At 43.7% G+C, this 17,902-nt stretch overlaps 1 protein-coding gene across 4 annotated transcripts in view; it reads left to right on the forward strand.

Moving 5' to 3' along the window:
- DOCK5 (dedicator of cytokinesis 5) overlaps nucleotides 1–17,902 on the forward strand; it is a 271,412-nt gene that overhangs the window by 185,306 nt on the left and 68,204 nt on the right. For all 4 annotated transcript variants that reach the window (XR_004539947.1, XM_033950084.1, XM_033950083.1 and 1 more), the window contains exons 25-27: nucleotides 3,132–3,238; nucleotides 9,298–9,434; nucleotides 15,582–15,677. Coding sequence is in view for 3 of the 4 variants with exons in the window: in XM_033950084.1 (XP_033805975.1) it covers nucleotides 3,132–3,238; nucleotides 9,298–9,434; nucleotides 15,582–15,677 (340 nt within the window). In the remaining variant the exon portion in view is untranslated. The remainder of the gene's footprint in view (nucleotides 1–3,131; nucleotides 3,239–9,297; nucleotides 9,435–15,581; nucleotides 15,678–17,902) is intronic.

The following is a 17,902-nucleotide window of genomic DNA, read 5'->3' on the forward strand; positions in this document are numbered from 1 at the left end:
AGATTACTACGATACAATAAGTACATTAGTCAATATATACCTGGGAAGTTGCACATACCGTATTTTTCGGACCATAAGATGCATTTTTTCCACCCCCAAAAAGGGGGTGGTAAAGGGGGTGCATCTTATGGACCGAATACACCACGCCCCCCCCCCTCCGGGGTACTTTTTTTAAGAAGCGTTGGTCCAGCGCGGTCTCCTGCTGGATGGCTGCCCCTCTGTAGAGCAACGTGATGCACAATGCAGGAGCGCAACTTTTGCGCTTACTGCCTGGTCCTGTGCTGCTCTGTGATTGGCTGCAGTCAGTTACTGACAGCAGCCAATTACAGAGCGGCGCAGGACCAGGCAGGAAGCACAAAAGTTGCACTCCTGCATTGGGCATCGCGTCCCTCTACAGAGGGGCAGCCGTCCAGCAGAAGACTGCTGGACCACTGCTACTTAAAAAAGGTACCAGGGAGCCTTTCTTTGGGCGGCTTCGGGGAGGCCATTCTTCGGGCGGCTTTGGGGGACCATTCTTCAGGGGGGGCTTTTTTTTGGGCGGCTTTGGGGAGGCCTTTCTTCGGACAGCTTCGGGGTGGCCGTTCTTCGGGCGGCTTCGGGGAAGTCATTCTTCAGGCGGCTTCAGGGAGGCCATTCTTCGGACAGCTTCGGGGAGGCCTTTCTTTGGGCAGCTTTGGGCTGCAGGCTGCTCTTCGGGCTGTGGGCAGTTTCAGGCTGCTTCTTCAGGCTGTTTCAGGCTTCCCAGCACCAGACGCACCAGCTCACCAGACACACCTATGTGTAGAGGAGGAAGAACCAAGAAGAAAAAAATTCTGAACCATATTTTTTTTTTTTTCTTGGTGTTTCCTCCTCTGCAGGTGGGTGCATCTTATGGACCGGTGCCTCTTATGGTCCAAAAAATACGGTATATATCTGGGAAAAACTGTAATGTCAATATTATTTATTTATATTTAATTATATATTAATGTTATTATTTTATAATTTTATAATTCAATACATCTGTCATATGTTGCAATGGACGTACTAAATGTGTCTGCTTGGCTGACGATCTTAACTGGGGCTTATTTTTGGGGTATGGCTTATATTACAAGCATCTTGAAAAATCATGCTAGGGCTTATTTTGGGGTGAATACGGTAGTATGCTATTTTATGCCCTTAACCTTAGCATGCCCCTGGGAACACCTCTTTTTAACATACAAGGTAGCATTCACACTGGCAGAAGAGGTCAGCATTTAGTTAAGTTGATTACCTTGGTAAATGATTATGAAATTTATTCCAAGAGTTGAAAGTGCACAGCTTTAATGTGGTTTTATCACTAAAGACAATTCTGGGCAGAGGCATAATTCAACAGCAGTCTAATAGACTCTGAAATGCAATGTATCATAATCTCAATTAAAAAATTGGGTATTGTTACAACTATGTCTATGGTAATGTTTCCTGTTTGATCAGGAGCACTGCTCGATGGGGGGGGGGGGCGGTCTTGCTGGACAGGGAGGAAGAATGGGAAGATGCCTCTTGGAGTGGAGGTGTAACTTAATGTTTAGTGCAGTGGCTGAGAATCAGAGGAACTGCAGCTCCTTGTGACCCTGGGCAAGTCACTTAACCTTCTATTGCCCCAGCTAAAATAAATTAAGGGATCTTTTACTAAAGACTAGAGTGTGTTATCTGCAGCAAAGCCCATAGGAATAAAATGGGTCCTGTGGCAAATAACATGCATTAACCTTTAATAAAATAAAATAAAAAAAAAATCCAAACAGCACCAAAAGGTTCCACAATGGAAATGAAGTAGCAAAACAACAAAAAGATTGTGGAACAGAAGATCAGATGTACCAGTTTGTAGTTTAATAAGCATCCAAATAACTTCAAAACAATAATCATAAAAACAATTCACAAAGGGTGTATATAGTTACAAGTGACCCACAGGATAGAAACCAAATAATGTATACAATAAAAATGAACCAACACAAGCCGTGTTTCGGAAAAATAAAAATGTCTCAGGGGTCTTATAGGAGTCCTTGGCTGTCTTAAATATAAAAACATAAACGTCACAAAAAATCCAAGTAGTTAAGAGGCTACAAGCAAGCAACACAGATCCCAAGACTACAATGTAATGTTGGTTCATTTTTATTATATACATTATTTGGTTTCTATCCTGTGGGTCACTTGTGACTATATACACCCTTTGTGAATAGTCTTTTATGATTATTGTTTTGAAGTTATTTGGACACTTATTAAATTACAAACTGGTACTTCTGACCATATGTTCCACAATATTTTTGTTGTTTTGCTAACCTGTAATAAAACACCCCCTTGGATTGTGATCCCATTAGGAACAGATAAAGTACCTGAATATAATGTGTAAATCACTTTGGCTGTACCAAAGAAACCAGTATATAAAATGCATGATCCCATGACTCATTGATTAGCTGGACAATGTGGGTCCTCTCATTGGCATAAACAGGCAGACAGAAGAACACCATGCCTTGGAGTATAGACAGTCAGACAGAAAAAGGCAAGGGAGGTGTCTTTTCAATCAATGATATAGTCTTTATTTAAAAACAGTGGTCCCAACAAGGATCCCTGTTTCAGCGTATATGAAACGCCTTTCTCAGGGAACACTTTTGCTTTAAAGACGTTTGAGAACAAAAGTCACATGTGCAGTCGAGCAGCAGTGTTCAAAGCACTGTAAAAACGAAAGGGCTCTGAACACTGCTGCTTGACTGCACGCTTGAGTTTTGTTCTCATGCGTCTTTAAAGCAAAAATGTCCCCTGAGAAAGGCGTTTCATATACGCCGAAACAGGGATCCTTGTTGGGACCACTGTTTTTAAATAAAGACTATATCATTGGTTGAAAAGACACCTCCCTTGCATTCCTCTAATTGGCATGACATCTTGGATAATAAATAGTCAAGGAGGGAGGAAATCTCGTGGTGAAAAATGAAACCCTACAGAAGGGACAAGGCAATGGCAGCTTCTGAACTAACAACCATATGACGGAACCTGACACCTGTCCGTGGCATTGTTATTTCTGTGAATTCAGGGAATGGGTTTGCGATTGATGGTTTGAGGAGACATGAGCACATTTTCTCCCCAGCAAGGTACATTCTTAGGGTCTTTTATTTACTTCCTAGCGTTCTTTTTAGCAAGTTTATTCAAAGTATACCTGAGAATCAACTAGTCCATCAGAAACTCACCTGCATGACCAAAATAGTGGACAGCGATCTCTTCCAACAGTCTGGTGAGTAAACAAATGTCCATATAGACACTGTAGGCCAGATTCTGTATAGGACTCCTCCATTAGGCGCCCTAATCAAGGACGCCCAACTTTGGAATCCGTGCACAACTTTTTTTTTTTTTTAATTGACTTAATTGGTGTGGTACTTGACTGTGCCACTTTTCAGCCAATCAATAAAAATTTTTTTTAAATTACCAATTAAAAGTTCTGCGCGGAACTTTTAGGATGGATAAGTCAAGGCGCTTAACGATGCCTACCTGAAAGTAGGCGTGGTTTGGGGGGCAGAGAATGGGCATGTTTTATGTAGGCATTGCTAAGCATCGAAGATATGTGCTGGTAAATTAGGTCAGGTAAAACCTGGCCTAATATACCAGTGCCTACCTCAAGGACGCCTAGCAATACCTAAGTCCCCTTAGGCGCCGCTAGCGTGATTCTGTAAACAGTGCCATACAGCTGATTGACAATGTAGATGAACTTAGGTGCTGTTTATAGAAACTGGCCCTATCTGACTAATTCTATGTATAGCACTCAAAATTGCACTCACAATTTAATTGCTTGATGAGAAAATTAATGCTGATAATTGAACGCTAACAATCAATTATCAGGGTTAATGGGCAACAATTAGAATTTACATGCACATCTTGCTAGCAGGGCCAGCTTAACACTGGACCAGGTGAGTCTCTGGCCCAGGGTGCCAGCAATTAAGGGCACCAAAATACCCAGCCTCTAACCATACCTGATCTACAAGTTAAGCCTTTTCTTTGCCTTCCCGCAGGTCCAGCACTGCTTCCTCACCTCTCACTCCCCTGTGATCCTTTGAAATTTCCGTCAGTTGACAGAGTAGCATAACAGGCTGCTTTCAGTCATCATCTGTCACTTCCTGCCCACGGGAAATTGCATCAGAGGAGGCAGGATGTGGCAGAGGGGAAACCTGGAAGACAGAGGAAGGGGAAAAAGAGGCTGGAGTGCCGCCAGGTGTGAGGGGGGAGAAATTCTAGACAGGCAAGCTACGGGCTGCCCATGTGGTCTCCAAGGGCAACCGTTGGCTCATGGGCCTTGCAGTGAAGACCACTATATTAGACAATGTAGTGGCCTCTCCCATAACTTTCTACAGGATAGGTTTTTCAAAACTTTAGAGACAGACCATTTTAATATATTACAATGGATCCTTGTTTCCTGATAATCTTTTTTTCAATTCTACTGTAAAACAGCCTTTGTCTTTCTCTCAATTCCTGGCTCAATGCATCCCACTTGGCTTTCAGCTGAGAACACTGATTTTATAAGGCATACAGCTGAGCTTGCATCTGTTCTCTGTCCCTTTCTTGGGCTATAAATCTCCTTCTCTAATCATTTGCTGTGCCAATCGCTGTTGCTAGAGCTGTTTGGAATTAAATTGCTTTCTCTAGCAGCATCTTCACCTCCTGGACAAGGACAGCACTTCTCTCCTCTAAAGCATACTTGAATAAGATTAAAGTGTCCCTGTCTTGAGCAGCATTCAGTTTTTCACCCGAAATTAAATTTTCATTTGTAGAATCTCTGTTCTTTGCAGCCATCTCTAATTTTTGCTAAAACTGTTGTCTACCCAGATCAAACTGTCTAATCTCTAGGTCAGTGTGCTTACTCTCTTGCGCCTCCAATTTGATCAACAGCTCTGTCTCTTTTATGTCACTGATAATATTGTCAAACTTTGCTTGCATTACATCATGCTGCCTCTTACAAGTCTCTATGAAGGATTCTCTAGGTGTGCTGAAAATTGAAAAAGTTAGCTCTATGGTTGCCTCTAAAATAAATCATTGTGCTTATCAACTGTGATCAAAAAAAGAACACATGAGAAATACTACAAGCTTGTACTAAGACACCCTTTTTTTTGTACATTTTTATAAAATTTCCAAACTACCATAGTGCAAACAATTTCAATATACATAAGTTTACATGAAATGCACATTAAACTTATAGACATTAATGCACAACTATTCCCTCCCCTCCCCACCACCAAATAATCAGAAAAAGTACATACCTACAGGAAACCTTCCATATATTCCCCGAATGAAATTCCAATGCAAAACATTCCCCCCTCCCACCCACCCTGGATGTGTATGCTAAGGGTCAATAAAATAAAATCAGTTATCATTCCTTACAGAACTTAGTCAATTCCCAAACATCCATATATTTCTTATACCGTCTCTGTTGTACAACCATTGAACGTTCCATATTAAAAGTATGACAGAAAGATTCCCACCAGAAAATGTAATTTAATCTATCACAGTTCTTCCAATTCCTCAAAATAAGTTGTATGGCAACTCGTGTCATTATAAAGAGAAGTTTGTTATTTCAAGCAGATATTTGGTTTTTAGCCCTCATTAACGTACCAAATAGGATGGTGTCGGACACCCTTAATTATAGAACACGAATGAATGAAGCTTGAAAGTGTACCAGAAAATATGTGATTTGTCTCTGAAAAAAAGATGACTAAAATGGTGGATCTACCATGTTGAGAGTGGCTAGTTTTTCATGTCATGGGTCCATAAGCAGTCTGCAAAAGTCACGTTTGAACTTAAGTAACTTTTAATTTTATCACATACAAGAATGAGATTTGGATTTTGGACTGTTGTATTACAAATTGTTTGCACTAACAGAATTAATTAAAACCTCTTTTTTGTTTGTTTTTGGTGACTTTCAGTCTCTCGGGAATAAAGCTGTGTGTGTGTACATCTGCTTATAGACATAGAAAAGCCACTTTTTAACTACATTATTTATAATTGCAAGCAATTTTTACCTTTAATGTGGAGGAAATCTCTCCCTTTGTGTCACACACATGCAACAGAGTGCAAGTGACATTCTAGCAGCTTATTAGGAAAAATAATTTGCTGCTAAAATAGCCCTGTTCTCAGATAAGGTCTGAGAATCCACAGTGCCAGCATTGTAATGAAGCCTCTTATAACTGACTGAAATGCAGCAAGTCCCTACATTTTGGTGGCAAGACAATCCCTCCCTCTCAGGGATATTTGGATATGCTAACATAAATCAATATAACTCTGTAAGGAACATCATTGGCTTCTCCACAAGTCTACTCTTGCCACAGTGTTAATCAGAATAAAGAAGTCAGCTATTTCAAATGACATCTAGCACAGGGCCACTCTTACTACAGTCCACCATGTTTGCTCTAAGACATCACAATGCTGTATGCAAATTGTCTGTTTCCTTCCGCAGTGTCTGTTCAGCCTTGCAAAGATCCACAATTCTACAGGCAATTTATATGTAGTTTTAAAATCAGCCTTCTGCAATACATCTAGCATTCTAAGCACAAACCCACCTAAAACTGTGTGGCAAAATAGCATACTAAAAACGACCACAGCTGCCCTGATCAAACAATATAAGTCCTACAAATTAAGAGGGAGGCCATAAAACACCTCAATATGTGCGAAATGAGCAACATCCCAGAGGAGCAAACCTCTTTATGGCTTGCTTGGTTTGAGAAGAAATGGATATGCCCTTCTGTTTATTTTCAGCATGCTCTTTGTTGGTAGCGTTATATAGATGATGTCTTTATGATATGGGCTGGTACAAAAGAAAACTTTAAGGGCCTCTTTTACAAAGCCACGTTTGCGGCTGCCCTGCGCTAATGGCCCGTAGCCCATAGAGATTTAAAGGGCTTCGGGGCTGTTGCCGCACGGCAGCCGCTAGCGCAGCTTTGTAATATGATATTGTAGAATTTGCTTATTTGATGCTGTATATCAGGGGTCCCCAAAGTCCCTCCTTGAGGGCCGAATCCAGTTGGGTTTTCAGGATTTCCCCAATGAATATGCATGAGCTCTATGTGCATGCACTGCTTTCAATGCATATTTATTGGGGAAATCCTGAAAACCTGACTGGATTTGGCTCTCAAGGAGGGACTTTGGGGACCCCTGCTATATATCATGAGAGATCATCAGAGTTGGTGACAAGATCATCTCCCAGAGGATATCCAGAAAAAGTCTTGAAAGGAGCAACTAAGAGAGCTCGGTTTAATCATAGAGAACATTTGCTAAACCACAAGCCAGCTAAAAAGACTCTGAAGCTGTTGCTTTTGTTCTCAAATACAATATGCATACACCACATATAGTGCGCCTTACTAAGAACCACATGAACATATTGTCCATCTAGCCTGTTTTCAACCATACTACTTTTTTATTTTCATATAAATGAAACTCTAATCTCTGAAATGTTCTGTATCCTGCTATTACTGGGACGAATAGAAAACAGAGGAGGGTAGCTTCTGGAAGACATTAATGTGGGCATTGTTCTATATGGGACCTCATGCTGGACATTATTTAAAGATCCTAAATATGATCGTATAATACCACTACAATCTATGACAACATGCACCTCTGTTGATGTAATCTATGCTTTCATTTGCCCATGTAAGCTAATGTATATTCAGCAGACATCTCGCCAATTGAAAACTCATCTGATTGAGCATAGGCATTGTGGGGGAAATTTTATAAACGGCGTCCCAATTGTAGGCGGCAGTAAGCATATTACCACTGTATAACCAGCCAATTGGGACCCACGTCTAAAAAAAAAAAAAAATACCCCGAGGCAGGCAGCCTATATTGTAAGTGTTTTCACAAGCCTAGGGAGGCGTGTAGGGCCGCCTAAGCTCACCCAAGGCTAGACATGGGTGTGGTTTTGCCCATAAGTGGCCTTAGTCAGCTGTAGGCATCTCCCTAGGGCCACAATAGGTGCCTGAAATGTAGGTTTTCGACATTTCAAATGGACGCAGCTGCTGATCCGATCGCAGCAAGGGAATCTTCCTGCCGCGATCAATTTAGCAGGGAGATTCAGGGAACCCGTCTATCCCCCCTGCAAAGATGACCAGCAGGAGAGATGCCCACTCCTACCTGCCAGAACCCCCGAATCTCCCTGCTGCAATCAGTTTAGCAGCAGGGAACCCGTCCATCCCCCCCCCACGAGGATGACCAGCAGGAGGGATACCCACTCCCTCCTGCCAGAACCCCTGAAGCCCCCACACCTTCGAATGTCCACAGCAGGAGGAGTGCTGAATTCCTCCTGCCGCCAGCATCCTGATACATCCCCCAGCAGGAGGGATGCCCAATCCCTCCTGCCGCCACCCCCCACCCCCGAGACATCCCCTGGCAGAAGGTATGCCCACTCCCTCCTACTGGAACCCCCCCTCCCCGAGACAACCCACAGCAGGAGGAATGCCCACTCCCTCCTGCCGGAAACCCACCCCCCACCCCCCGAGATATCATCTGGCAGGATGGATGCCCACTCCCTCTTGCTGGAAACCCCCACCCCTCCTTAAGATCATTGGTAGGAGGGATGCCCAGTCCCTCCTACTAGAACCCACCCTGAAGGAATGCCCCCACCCCGACCTCCCTCCTCAAGCCCACCCAGACCCCACTAGTACCCACTGCCACTGTCCATCTTCCTGCTGTCACTGCCCCTTCTACCCACTGCTGCTCTGTCCATCTTCCTGTTCTCGCTGCCCCCTTCTACCTACTGCCGCTCTGTACATCTTCTAGCACTCGCTGCCCCCTTCCACCAACTGCCTCTCAGACTCTCTCCATCTTCCAGCACTCACCCCCTTCCAATCACTGCTGCTCTGTCCATCCTCCTGCACTCGCTGCCTCTTTCCATTCACTGCCACTCTATCCATCCTCCTGCACTCGCTGCCCACTTTCAACTTAAGTCGCTCTGTCCATCCTCCAGTTTGCATGTAGCAAACCCGCGTTCAATACATTTTTAGGGATTCACTAACCTACAAGAATTGAGCCACAAATTCATTTTCATTTTTATAAGCTTGGACTAGAGGGCAATATAGAATTTTCCTTCCATCCCACGTGCCATAGGAGTCAGACAGACCTGTGCACACACCAGTCAGACAATTCCCAGCTAAGGGTAATATAAGATAGACAGATTAAAAGTCAGTTTAGGCCTCCTTTATGCAGTGTCTCTTAGCCAGTATATAATAATAATAACTTTATTCTTTTATACTGCCATAACCAAAAGTTATGTGATAGAAGCTGTTCTGTTTTGTTTCCTCCTCCCCCACTCACCAGAATGTAGAGATGCTCTCCTGCCTCTACTCATAGACCAGCTCAGTGGTCAACTAGATGACAATTCTAACAAGCCTGACCATGAGGCAAGCTCTCAGCTCCTTAGCAACATTTTGAAAGTGCTACAAAGGAAGGATGTGGTGAGTAGGACCGGTTACTGATATGTTCTAGGCTCATTTCTGCTGCAGAGTGACAAAGAGGCTGTAGCTAGGATTACCAGACGTTCGGATTTCCCCGGACATGTTCTCCTTTGGGGTCCGGACGGCTTTTCAAAACCTGGGTTTTGAAAAGCCTCCTCAAATTGCATCAGGCAGGGAAGAAATCCGCGCATGCGCAGATTTCCTCTTTGCCTGACAGGAGCAGGAAGCGGAGGGCGGGGCTGGGGTGGAGCTAGGGTGGAACTTGGGGCGGGATTAGGGCTTTACAGGGCAGGGATGGGTGGAACTGGGCGAGCCTGGAGCAGGGCTAGGGGGTGTGCCGTGGACTACCAGAAGAACTAACAAATTGATTCTGGAAGAGGTCAAGCTGGCTATGTCACTCGAAGCCCAAATGATGAGGTTACAACTGTCGTATTTTGGTCACAATATCAGAAGAGAGAGAGATCACTGGAGAAGGACATTGAAAGCAGTGCATGCACATAGATCTCATGCTTATTCATTGGGGAAATCCTGACTTTGAGACCCCTGATCTAGACCAGACATGGGCAACTCCGGTCCTCGAGGGCCAGAATCCAATCCGGATTTCAGGATATCCCCAATGAATATGCATTAAAAGCAGTGCATGCACATAGATCTCATGCATATTCATTGGGGAAATCCTGAAAACTGGATTGCAGCCCCCTGGACTTTGAGACCCCCTGGTCTAAAGTATTTTTGTCTTTAAAATTCTGCATGGTCCTGCACCTATTTACATGTCATCTTTAATGTTTAACCAAAAATGTTTCCCTCTGTGATGAGGCTGAACCCCCATATCCCCCCAAAAACTGGTGGTTTAGTTGGCTGGGTCAGTCAGACCAAACTAGACTGGGCCCTTGTATGGTATTTTGAAGAGGCAGTCCTTGAGGTGAGAGAGAGTGGGCCTCGCTCCTGCCAATCTTCAACGCAAAGGTATCGAGGGGATCCTGGCCCATATGGCCAGGTGAGGGAAAGGGTCCTTGAGCTGCGGGGGGGGGGGGGTTTCTGACCTGACCCATCCTACTAGACCACCAGGTATTTTTGGGTGGGGTGCTTAGTGGGAGAGGGGAATCAGGGGTCATCTTTTGGGGGAGGGGGATCGGAGGGAGGGAGGAATTGGGGAGTGGACATTCTTGGAAGGCTTGTGGGCAGTCGGGGGTGCTTTGGTTGATTTTTAGGGGGGGTTGCTGATTCGTGACTTCCCCTGCACCAGAGCTGGCAGGGGAAGCTGCAAATCAGCTGAGATGGCAGCCGCCGAACACCTCTCTGCCGGCTCTGCTGATCGCAGTTCTGGAACCATCATCAGCTGTGCAGAGGAGGAAAACATTGGCGTAAGTCTGGCAGGAGGAGCTGTGCCTTGCGATTGCTCTTCTGAGCAGGCACCAGGCACATTTCCTCCCCTCTTTTATGGGGCTACTCTGAACAAAAGCAGGCATATGATTTGCATGCTATTTGTTTGTGCATAGTCCTATAAAAGAAAATCACTCCCAAAACGGTATTTTTTTTACTGTATTGTTGGAGTTTTGTGCTTCCTGCTCTGGTTTAGATGGACCTTCAGTATGACCTGATAAGGCTATTCATATGTAAATTAAAGTAAATTACTAAACAGTACAGCTTTTAACACATCACATACAAGGGCAGAAAAGAATGCTGAGGGCCACTTATTCCACCCCATTTATCTGCTGCTGCAGTGCTGTAGACTTATTGATCTCTAGCTTTCCTTTCACCTCTTTCAGGATCTTCTGTGCTTATCCAAAGCTTTCTTTTAATTCAAGCCACATCGCACCCGTTTTTCCCACACCTCTAACTTCTGCAGGCTAGAAGCCCAGGTATCTAGCGATTGTTACATAACAAGCTAATGCAAACTCTTGCTCAGAGCACCTACTTCACATCCGGTACCAAAACTCAAATGAGTTAATCTTTTTGTCTTGTTTCCATAGTGTCCAGATTTCGCATCCGTAATTGACCACTGAGAAAATGAGTGCATGGATAACAATCCCAAAAATTCAAATAAAAACAAGCCAAAAATAATATACAATTGATTAAATATAAACTCATAAAATACAGTTTCTAATTGCAAAGCAATACAAATATAAAAGAAAGCTTTAAGGGACATCATGCACATACAGTAACGTACAGATAATCTTAATAGTAAAAGTAAAAGTTTAAAGTTTATTAATTATTTGATATACCGGCTATCAAACTGGGTGACGTGTCAAAACCGCGGAGGACAATGGCGCGTCGACAGTCCCATGTCGACATTTGAGCGCAGGACAAATGCGCACCGCTGCTTCCGCCACTTTGAGGCCTTCCCTTTTGTGCTCTAAGGGGGAGTGAGGAGGAAACCCCCCCACCCACTACAATTAGAAGTCCTCACGCTCCCATTGGGTGTGGGGGGGGGAACTCTCCCACTACACTGAAAACTCCCGAAGACCGAAAACGGGAAGGAGAATGGGAGTTTTCAGTGTAATGGGGGTTTCCCTCCAACCCCCCTCCCCAACGGGAGGGCAAGGAGTTCTGACTGTAGTCGTGTGGTTCCCCACACACACACACCCCTCAGAGTGTAAAACGGAAGACCTCAAAGCGGTGGTGTGCATTTCTCTTGCGCTCAAATATCGGCGCACCATTGTCCTCCACGCTTTTGACAGTGTACCGTCGAAATGTCTAGGCCACTGTTCTTCAACTACCGGTCCGTGGGCCGGTGCAGGAAATTTCTGCTGGTCCGCACAGGGCCAGCGAGATTGATTAACTTCAATTTTCTGTCAGTCCACCCAGGGCCAGCGAGATCGACGAGATATTTCCAGCTACTCCGCGCTGGGCCGGAGAGATCATGGGAGCCTCCGACAGTAGTTTTCTCCCCTCTCTGCAGCTCTCTTTACTTACCCGCGCAGCGATTCACGAAGGTAGCCTTGGGGCTTTTGCAGAGTCACGGCCGTCTCTGATGATGCAACGTCCTCTTTCCTCAGAGGCGGCATGACCCAACAAAGGACCCGAGGCTGCCTTCCTGAATCGCTGCGCTGGCAAGTAAGGAGAGCTACAGAGAGGGGAGAAAGCCACTGTTGGAGGCTGGGAAGCTGCTGGGCAAGGGAAAAAAGGGACAGCTGCTACTGGACCTAGAGAGGGAGAAGGAGAGATGCTGCTGGGAGGGGAGGAGGGAAACGAGTCTTGGAAGCTGCTGGGCAAGGGGAAAAAAGGGACAGCTGCTACTGGACCTGGAGGGAAAGATAAGGAGAGGTGCTGCTGGGAGGGGAGGAGGGGTAGGAGTCTGGGAAGCTGCTGGACAAGGGAAAAAGGGACAGCTGCTACTGGACCTGGAGGGAAGGAGAAGGAGAGATGCTGCTGGGAGGGGAGGAAGGGAAGAGAGTTACTGCTAGACAGGAGGAGGAGGGAAGGGCAAAGGAAAAAAGGAAGGAAACAGCTGACAAGGTGATTAGAGGAGGGGAAGGGGAGAGACAGGCATGAGAAAGTAGAGAGATTGATGATGGGAAGGGGTCATCAGAGAAATAAGCAGAGAGGGACAACAATGCTAGATCTGGTGTAGGAGAGATAAAAATGAAGAAAGCAGTGAAGCTGGTATGAATGATGTAAAAAGGAGAGAGGAGGTAAAGGCTGGATAGAAAGGGGAGAGGGGCATAGAAAGAAGTCAGATACATATGGAAGGGGGAGAGGGCAGATAGTGGATAGAACGGGAAGATGCTGGATTGAAGAGACAGGGCAGACGCTGGAAGGAAAAGAGTGAAAAGAAGATGAAAGCACAGAGACAAAAAGTAGAAAAAAATAATTTTATTTCTATTTTGTCATTAGAATATATCAGATTTGAAATATATATCCTGCTAGAGACATAACTGGGGACTGCAAAGCCCAGGGCTCTCTCTGACCAGGGGGCACTGCCCTAACACTATTCCTGTCATGTGTGACTTCAGTATACTGTTAGCTTGATATTTCTGTGTAGCATTCTGTAATAACTTGGCTTGTTCAGTTTTCTTGATAGTAGAGGGGATATATGTGAAGGGGAGGGGAGACAGGGGTTTTGTTGGTTCTTGCTCTATATATTTGTATTTATAAAATGACAATTGTAAAGAATGTTGTTTCTTTTTATACTTTAATAAAATACGTTCCATGTAAAATCATAACTGCGGCTTGTGCAGATGGGATCAGAGGTTTGCGGGGACCGAGCTCGCAGAGACGGGGCGGAAATGTTTTTTTTAAATTTCAGTCTTAGTAGTTTGCCGGTCCACAAAATAATTATTTTATTTCTGCCGGTCCACGGGTGTAAAAAGGTTGAAGAACACTGGTCTAGGCGATTTACAATAAAATTTAAAAACAGAATAAAAATGGGGGGGGGGGATCAGACTGAAATATATAAATAGGAAAACATAGTGACGGGATACAAGGGGGGATGGGAAAAAATACAATATTCAATTTTTTTAAAAAGACCACATAAAAGGGAGTGTGTGTGTGTGGGGGGGGGGTAAAGCTAAACAGATCCATTCCAAATTTATATCAAGCATTTTTAAAATAAAAATGTTTTAAAAGAATATAGCTAAACTACTCCAGTTCAGTTTTATACTAAGTATTATTTTTTTTAAATAAAAACATTATTTATGAATCAGTATTTCTACCTTTAGTAAGGAGATTATTCCATGCCATAGCAGAGGAATAGGTTGTAAAACATGCCATAGCAGGGGAATAAGTTGTAAAACATTTTTGTAGAATGAATATTTATCACTGAAGGAAACAATTTTGGCTAAACACTAAAGGTAACATGTAAATAGGTGCAGAATTTTAAAAACAAAACCTACTTTAGACCAGTGGTCTCAAACTCAAACCCTTTGCAGGGCCATATTTTGGATTTGTAGGTATTTGGAGGGCCACAGAAAAAAATAGTTAATGTCTTATTAAAGAAATGACAATTTTGCATGAGGTAAAACTCTTTATAGTTTATAAATCTTTCCTTTTGGCTAAGTCTTAATAATAATATTTTCATTTATAGCTAAAGAGACATATGATCAAGAAACTGTTTTATTTTACTTTTGTGATTATGATAAACAAACTGAGGGCCTCAAAATAGTATCTGGTGGGCTGAATGTGGCCCCCGGGCCACGAGTTTGAGACCACTGCTTTAGACCCTTACATAGGAGTAGAGCAGTAGTATAATATGTTGCAGCAGTGGCAGTCTAGATCTTAATTTCACTTAATTTCCAGAGAAGGGAAAATGGTAAAACTAGAGGACATAACTTGAGGTTGCAGGGAGGAAGACTTAGGAGTAATGTTAGGAGAGGGTGGTGGATGCCTGGAATGCCCTCCCGAGGGAGATGGTGGAGAGGAACACGGTGATGGAATTCAAAAAAGCATGGGATAAACACAGAGGATCTCTAATTAGAAAACAAATGGTAAAAATCAAAGAGCTAAGGCCATTATTGGACAGACTTGTACAGTTTGTGTCCCATATATGGTAATTCAGTATAGGATGGGCTGGGGAGGGCATCTATGGGAACGCCACTAACTGGCCAGACGTTACAGTAGATATCCTGCAAACAACAGGATGGTTGGGTAGGCTGGAGTGAGCTTAGGTGGCAACTTCAGCAGTTGGAACCTAGGACAATACCAGGTGGACTTTAGTCTATGGCCCAGAAATATCAAAGAAGAGACAAGTTAATTTAATCATGTATTTTTAATGAGAATAACTAAGGGACAGACTGGATGGGTCCGTTCAGATCTTTATCTGCCATCATTTACTATGTTACTAACATGCCTAAATAAAGAACTTTACAATAATCCAAGGGGGGTCTGTTACTAAAGATTAGTGCATGTTATCTGTCACAGGAACCATTTTATTCCTCTTGGCCATACAAATGAGAGAGAATAAGTTCTTACACTATAGTTCTAAAATTTTCCTCACTTTAGTAAGATCATTTTCAAGTGTGTATGGAACTAGTGTGTGAAGTGGCTATATCTGACATATCGCCCAGCTGATGTGAAAGAGTTGAGTGTCCTCCACCTCTGCCTTGCCTTTTAATAACTACCTGAGTCCTGGCATGTAGATATTGATGGATGTTTTTGATTTTAATAAAACATACCAATGGTGGTGGTGATTTATTTTTCTCTCCTTAGGGCACAACTTCCGTACATGTGAAATTCATCATGGAGCGTCTACTGCGGAGAATAAACAGGACAGTTATCGGGATGGACAGAGCATGTCCGCACATGGTATGAACATTTCACCTTTCATACAGAACCAGTCAAGCTGCCAAGCTAGTAGGAAACCTTTGATGAGGCAAGGAGGAATTTTTACATCAGAAGTGCACTTTAACTTGAATGCCTTGAAGATAACGGTGTTTTATTCCAAATTGTGTAGTAGTTCTTGGAAAGCTTTAGCACCACTCATTCATGAAACTCACCCCCCCCCCCCATGTCATTCCCACCACCCTCTGCTTTGGGGCCAGAATGCAAGGTAGAACATTACAGCAGAATACTCAGGAAGTTGTTCTTTTGGACAGAGGCGCATACCATACCACTAGGAAATTATTCTGTCCTCCAAAGTAAGCTAAAAATATTGGGGCTGATATTCCTCAGGTGGTCCATACTTGGATTTTCAACTGTGTTTTCTAGATCAGGGGTTCTCAGTCCAGTTCTTGGGCCACACCAGGCCAGTGAGGAGCAGCCTAATGGTAGAGCTGCTGTGTCTGCACCCAGAGATTGTGAGATTGAATCCTAGTGCTGCTTCTTGTGACCCTGGGCAAGTCACTTAATCCTTCATTGCCGCAGTACTTGTATATATATATAAACCGCTTTGAATGTGTAACCACAAAAAGGCAGTATACAAGTCCCATTACCATGATATCCATGAGACAAATTTGTATGCCCTGCCTCCATTGTATGCAAACTTATCTCATGAATATTCATATTGGGGATCCTGAAAACCTGACTGGCGGGATGTGTCCTGAGGACTGAGTTGAGAATCCTTGATCTAGATCAGTGTTCTGTAAGATTCCAGCTGTTCCATGAGACGCCCGAGGAGGAGAAGTGCCAGCACCGACTAACTGCTTACAGAACATACCTCTCGCGGCAGTCAGCTGGCGTCTCTCCTCCTCTGCACCTCTTGCTCTCCAGAACCCCCCCCCCCCTGCCACAGGCAGTAATAGGAGGCTCCAAACCACGGCTGGAGGGCATTTGTGCATGCACGGACATCGATATGTTGGCATCATATATGTGCTTGATGTCACGCGGCCCCACATGTAGCGTGCCACGGCTTCAGCGGCATAAATAATGCCACTAAAATTCCAGACAGACTGTCTCAGCACCGTCCAGGTACTGACGGGGCTTGGGGAGTTTCCACTTATCTGGTTTGCGATGATTTTCAGTTCACTCGTTGGATTTAACTGTCCAGATAAAACAAAGATAGCAAAAAGGCTGTCTTAAAGTTGCAGCAGTCTGAATATTGCTGGTACCAGGATAAGTGCCAGCACCCATGTTAATAACCAGATACTCAGCACTGGCTGGTAATCAGAGTCTGGCACGGATTATCCATGTGTACATTAACCACAGTGGCTGGTGTTTAAATCAAATGTCAATCACATTACATTAATATTATAACTATGTTCAAACTGTTTTTATTGAAGGAAATAAAGGTACAACATATGAGAAAAAAAACCAGACAATAATGTGACCAATAATCATATACATCAACTCTTATAGCTCCACTTCATGGAAATAGCTAGTTCATTAGCATTCCTTCTAGCTTTATAAAATATGACAGTCACCCCCTTCCCAGCCCCCTACCCAAATATTATAATTATAGTATCAAACTATTTCCTTTGTCTATATATCACTTACTTTTCCCTCAAGATTCCAGCATTCAGGCTGCAATGCCGCACTTTCATGCTTTCCCCTTTTAGAAGTGACTTGGGAGCACGAAGCTTTGGAACATAGGAAAAGCTATACTGGGTCAGACCAACGATCCATCTAGCCCAGAATCCTGTTTCCACAGTAGCCAATCCAGATCACAAGTACCTGGAAAAACCCCAAATAGTAGCAAGATTCTATGCTACCAATTCCAGGGCAAGCAATGGCTTCATCATGTCTGTCTCAATAGTAGACAGGAACTTTTCCAAACTTTTTTTAAAAAAAACAAAACACCCCAGCTACGTTAACCATTGTTACCACATCCTCTGGCAACATGTTCCAAAGCTTAACTATTCTCTGACTGAAAAAATATTTCCTCCTAATTGGTTTTAAAAATATTTCCCTGTAACTTCATGGAGTGCCCCCTAGTCTTTGTAACCTTGTGGTGGTTGAATCCTACAATGATGCCTTTGGCTTCCTGAATTTTAGACTCCTGTTCATTCCTTCCCAGGTCTCAAAGAAGTTTATACAGAGCAGTGTCCCATGCTGGGTGAATGGGCATGATGCAGATTTGACCATCAAGCCCCTTG

The sequence above is a fragment of the Geotrypetes seraphini genome, chromosome 6 (assembly GCF_902459505.1).
Source record: "Geotrypetes seraphini chromosome 6, aGeoSer1.1, whole genome shotgun sequence".
Classification (NCBI taxonomy): domain Eukaryota; kingdom Metazoa; phylum Chordata; class Amphibia; order Gymnophiona; family Dermophiidae; genus Geotrypetes; species Geotrypetes seraphini.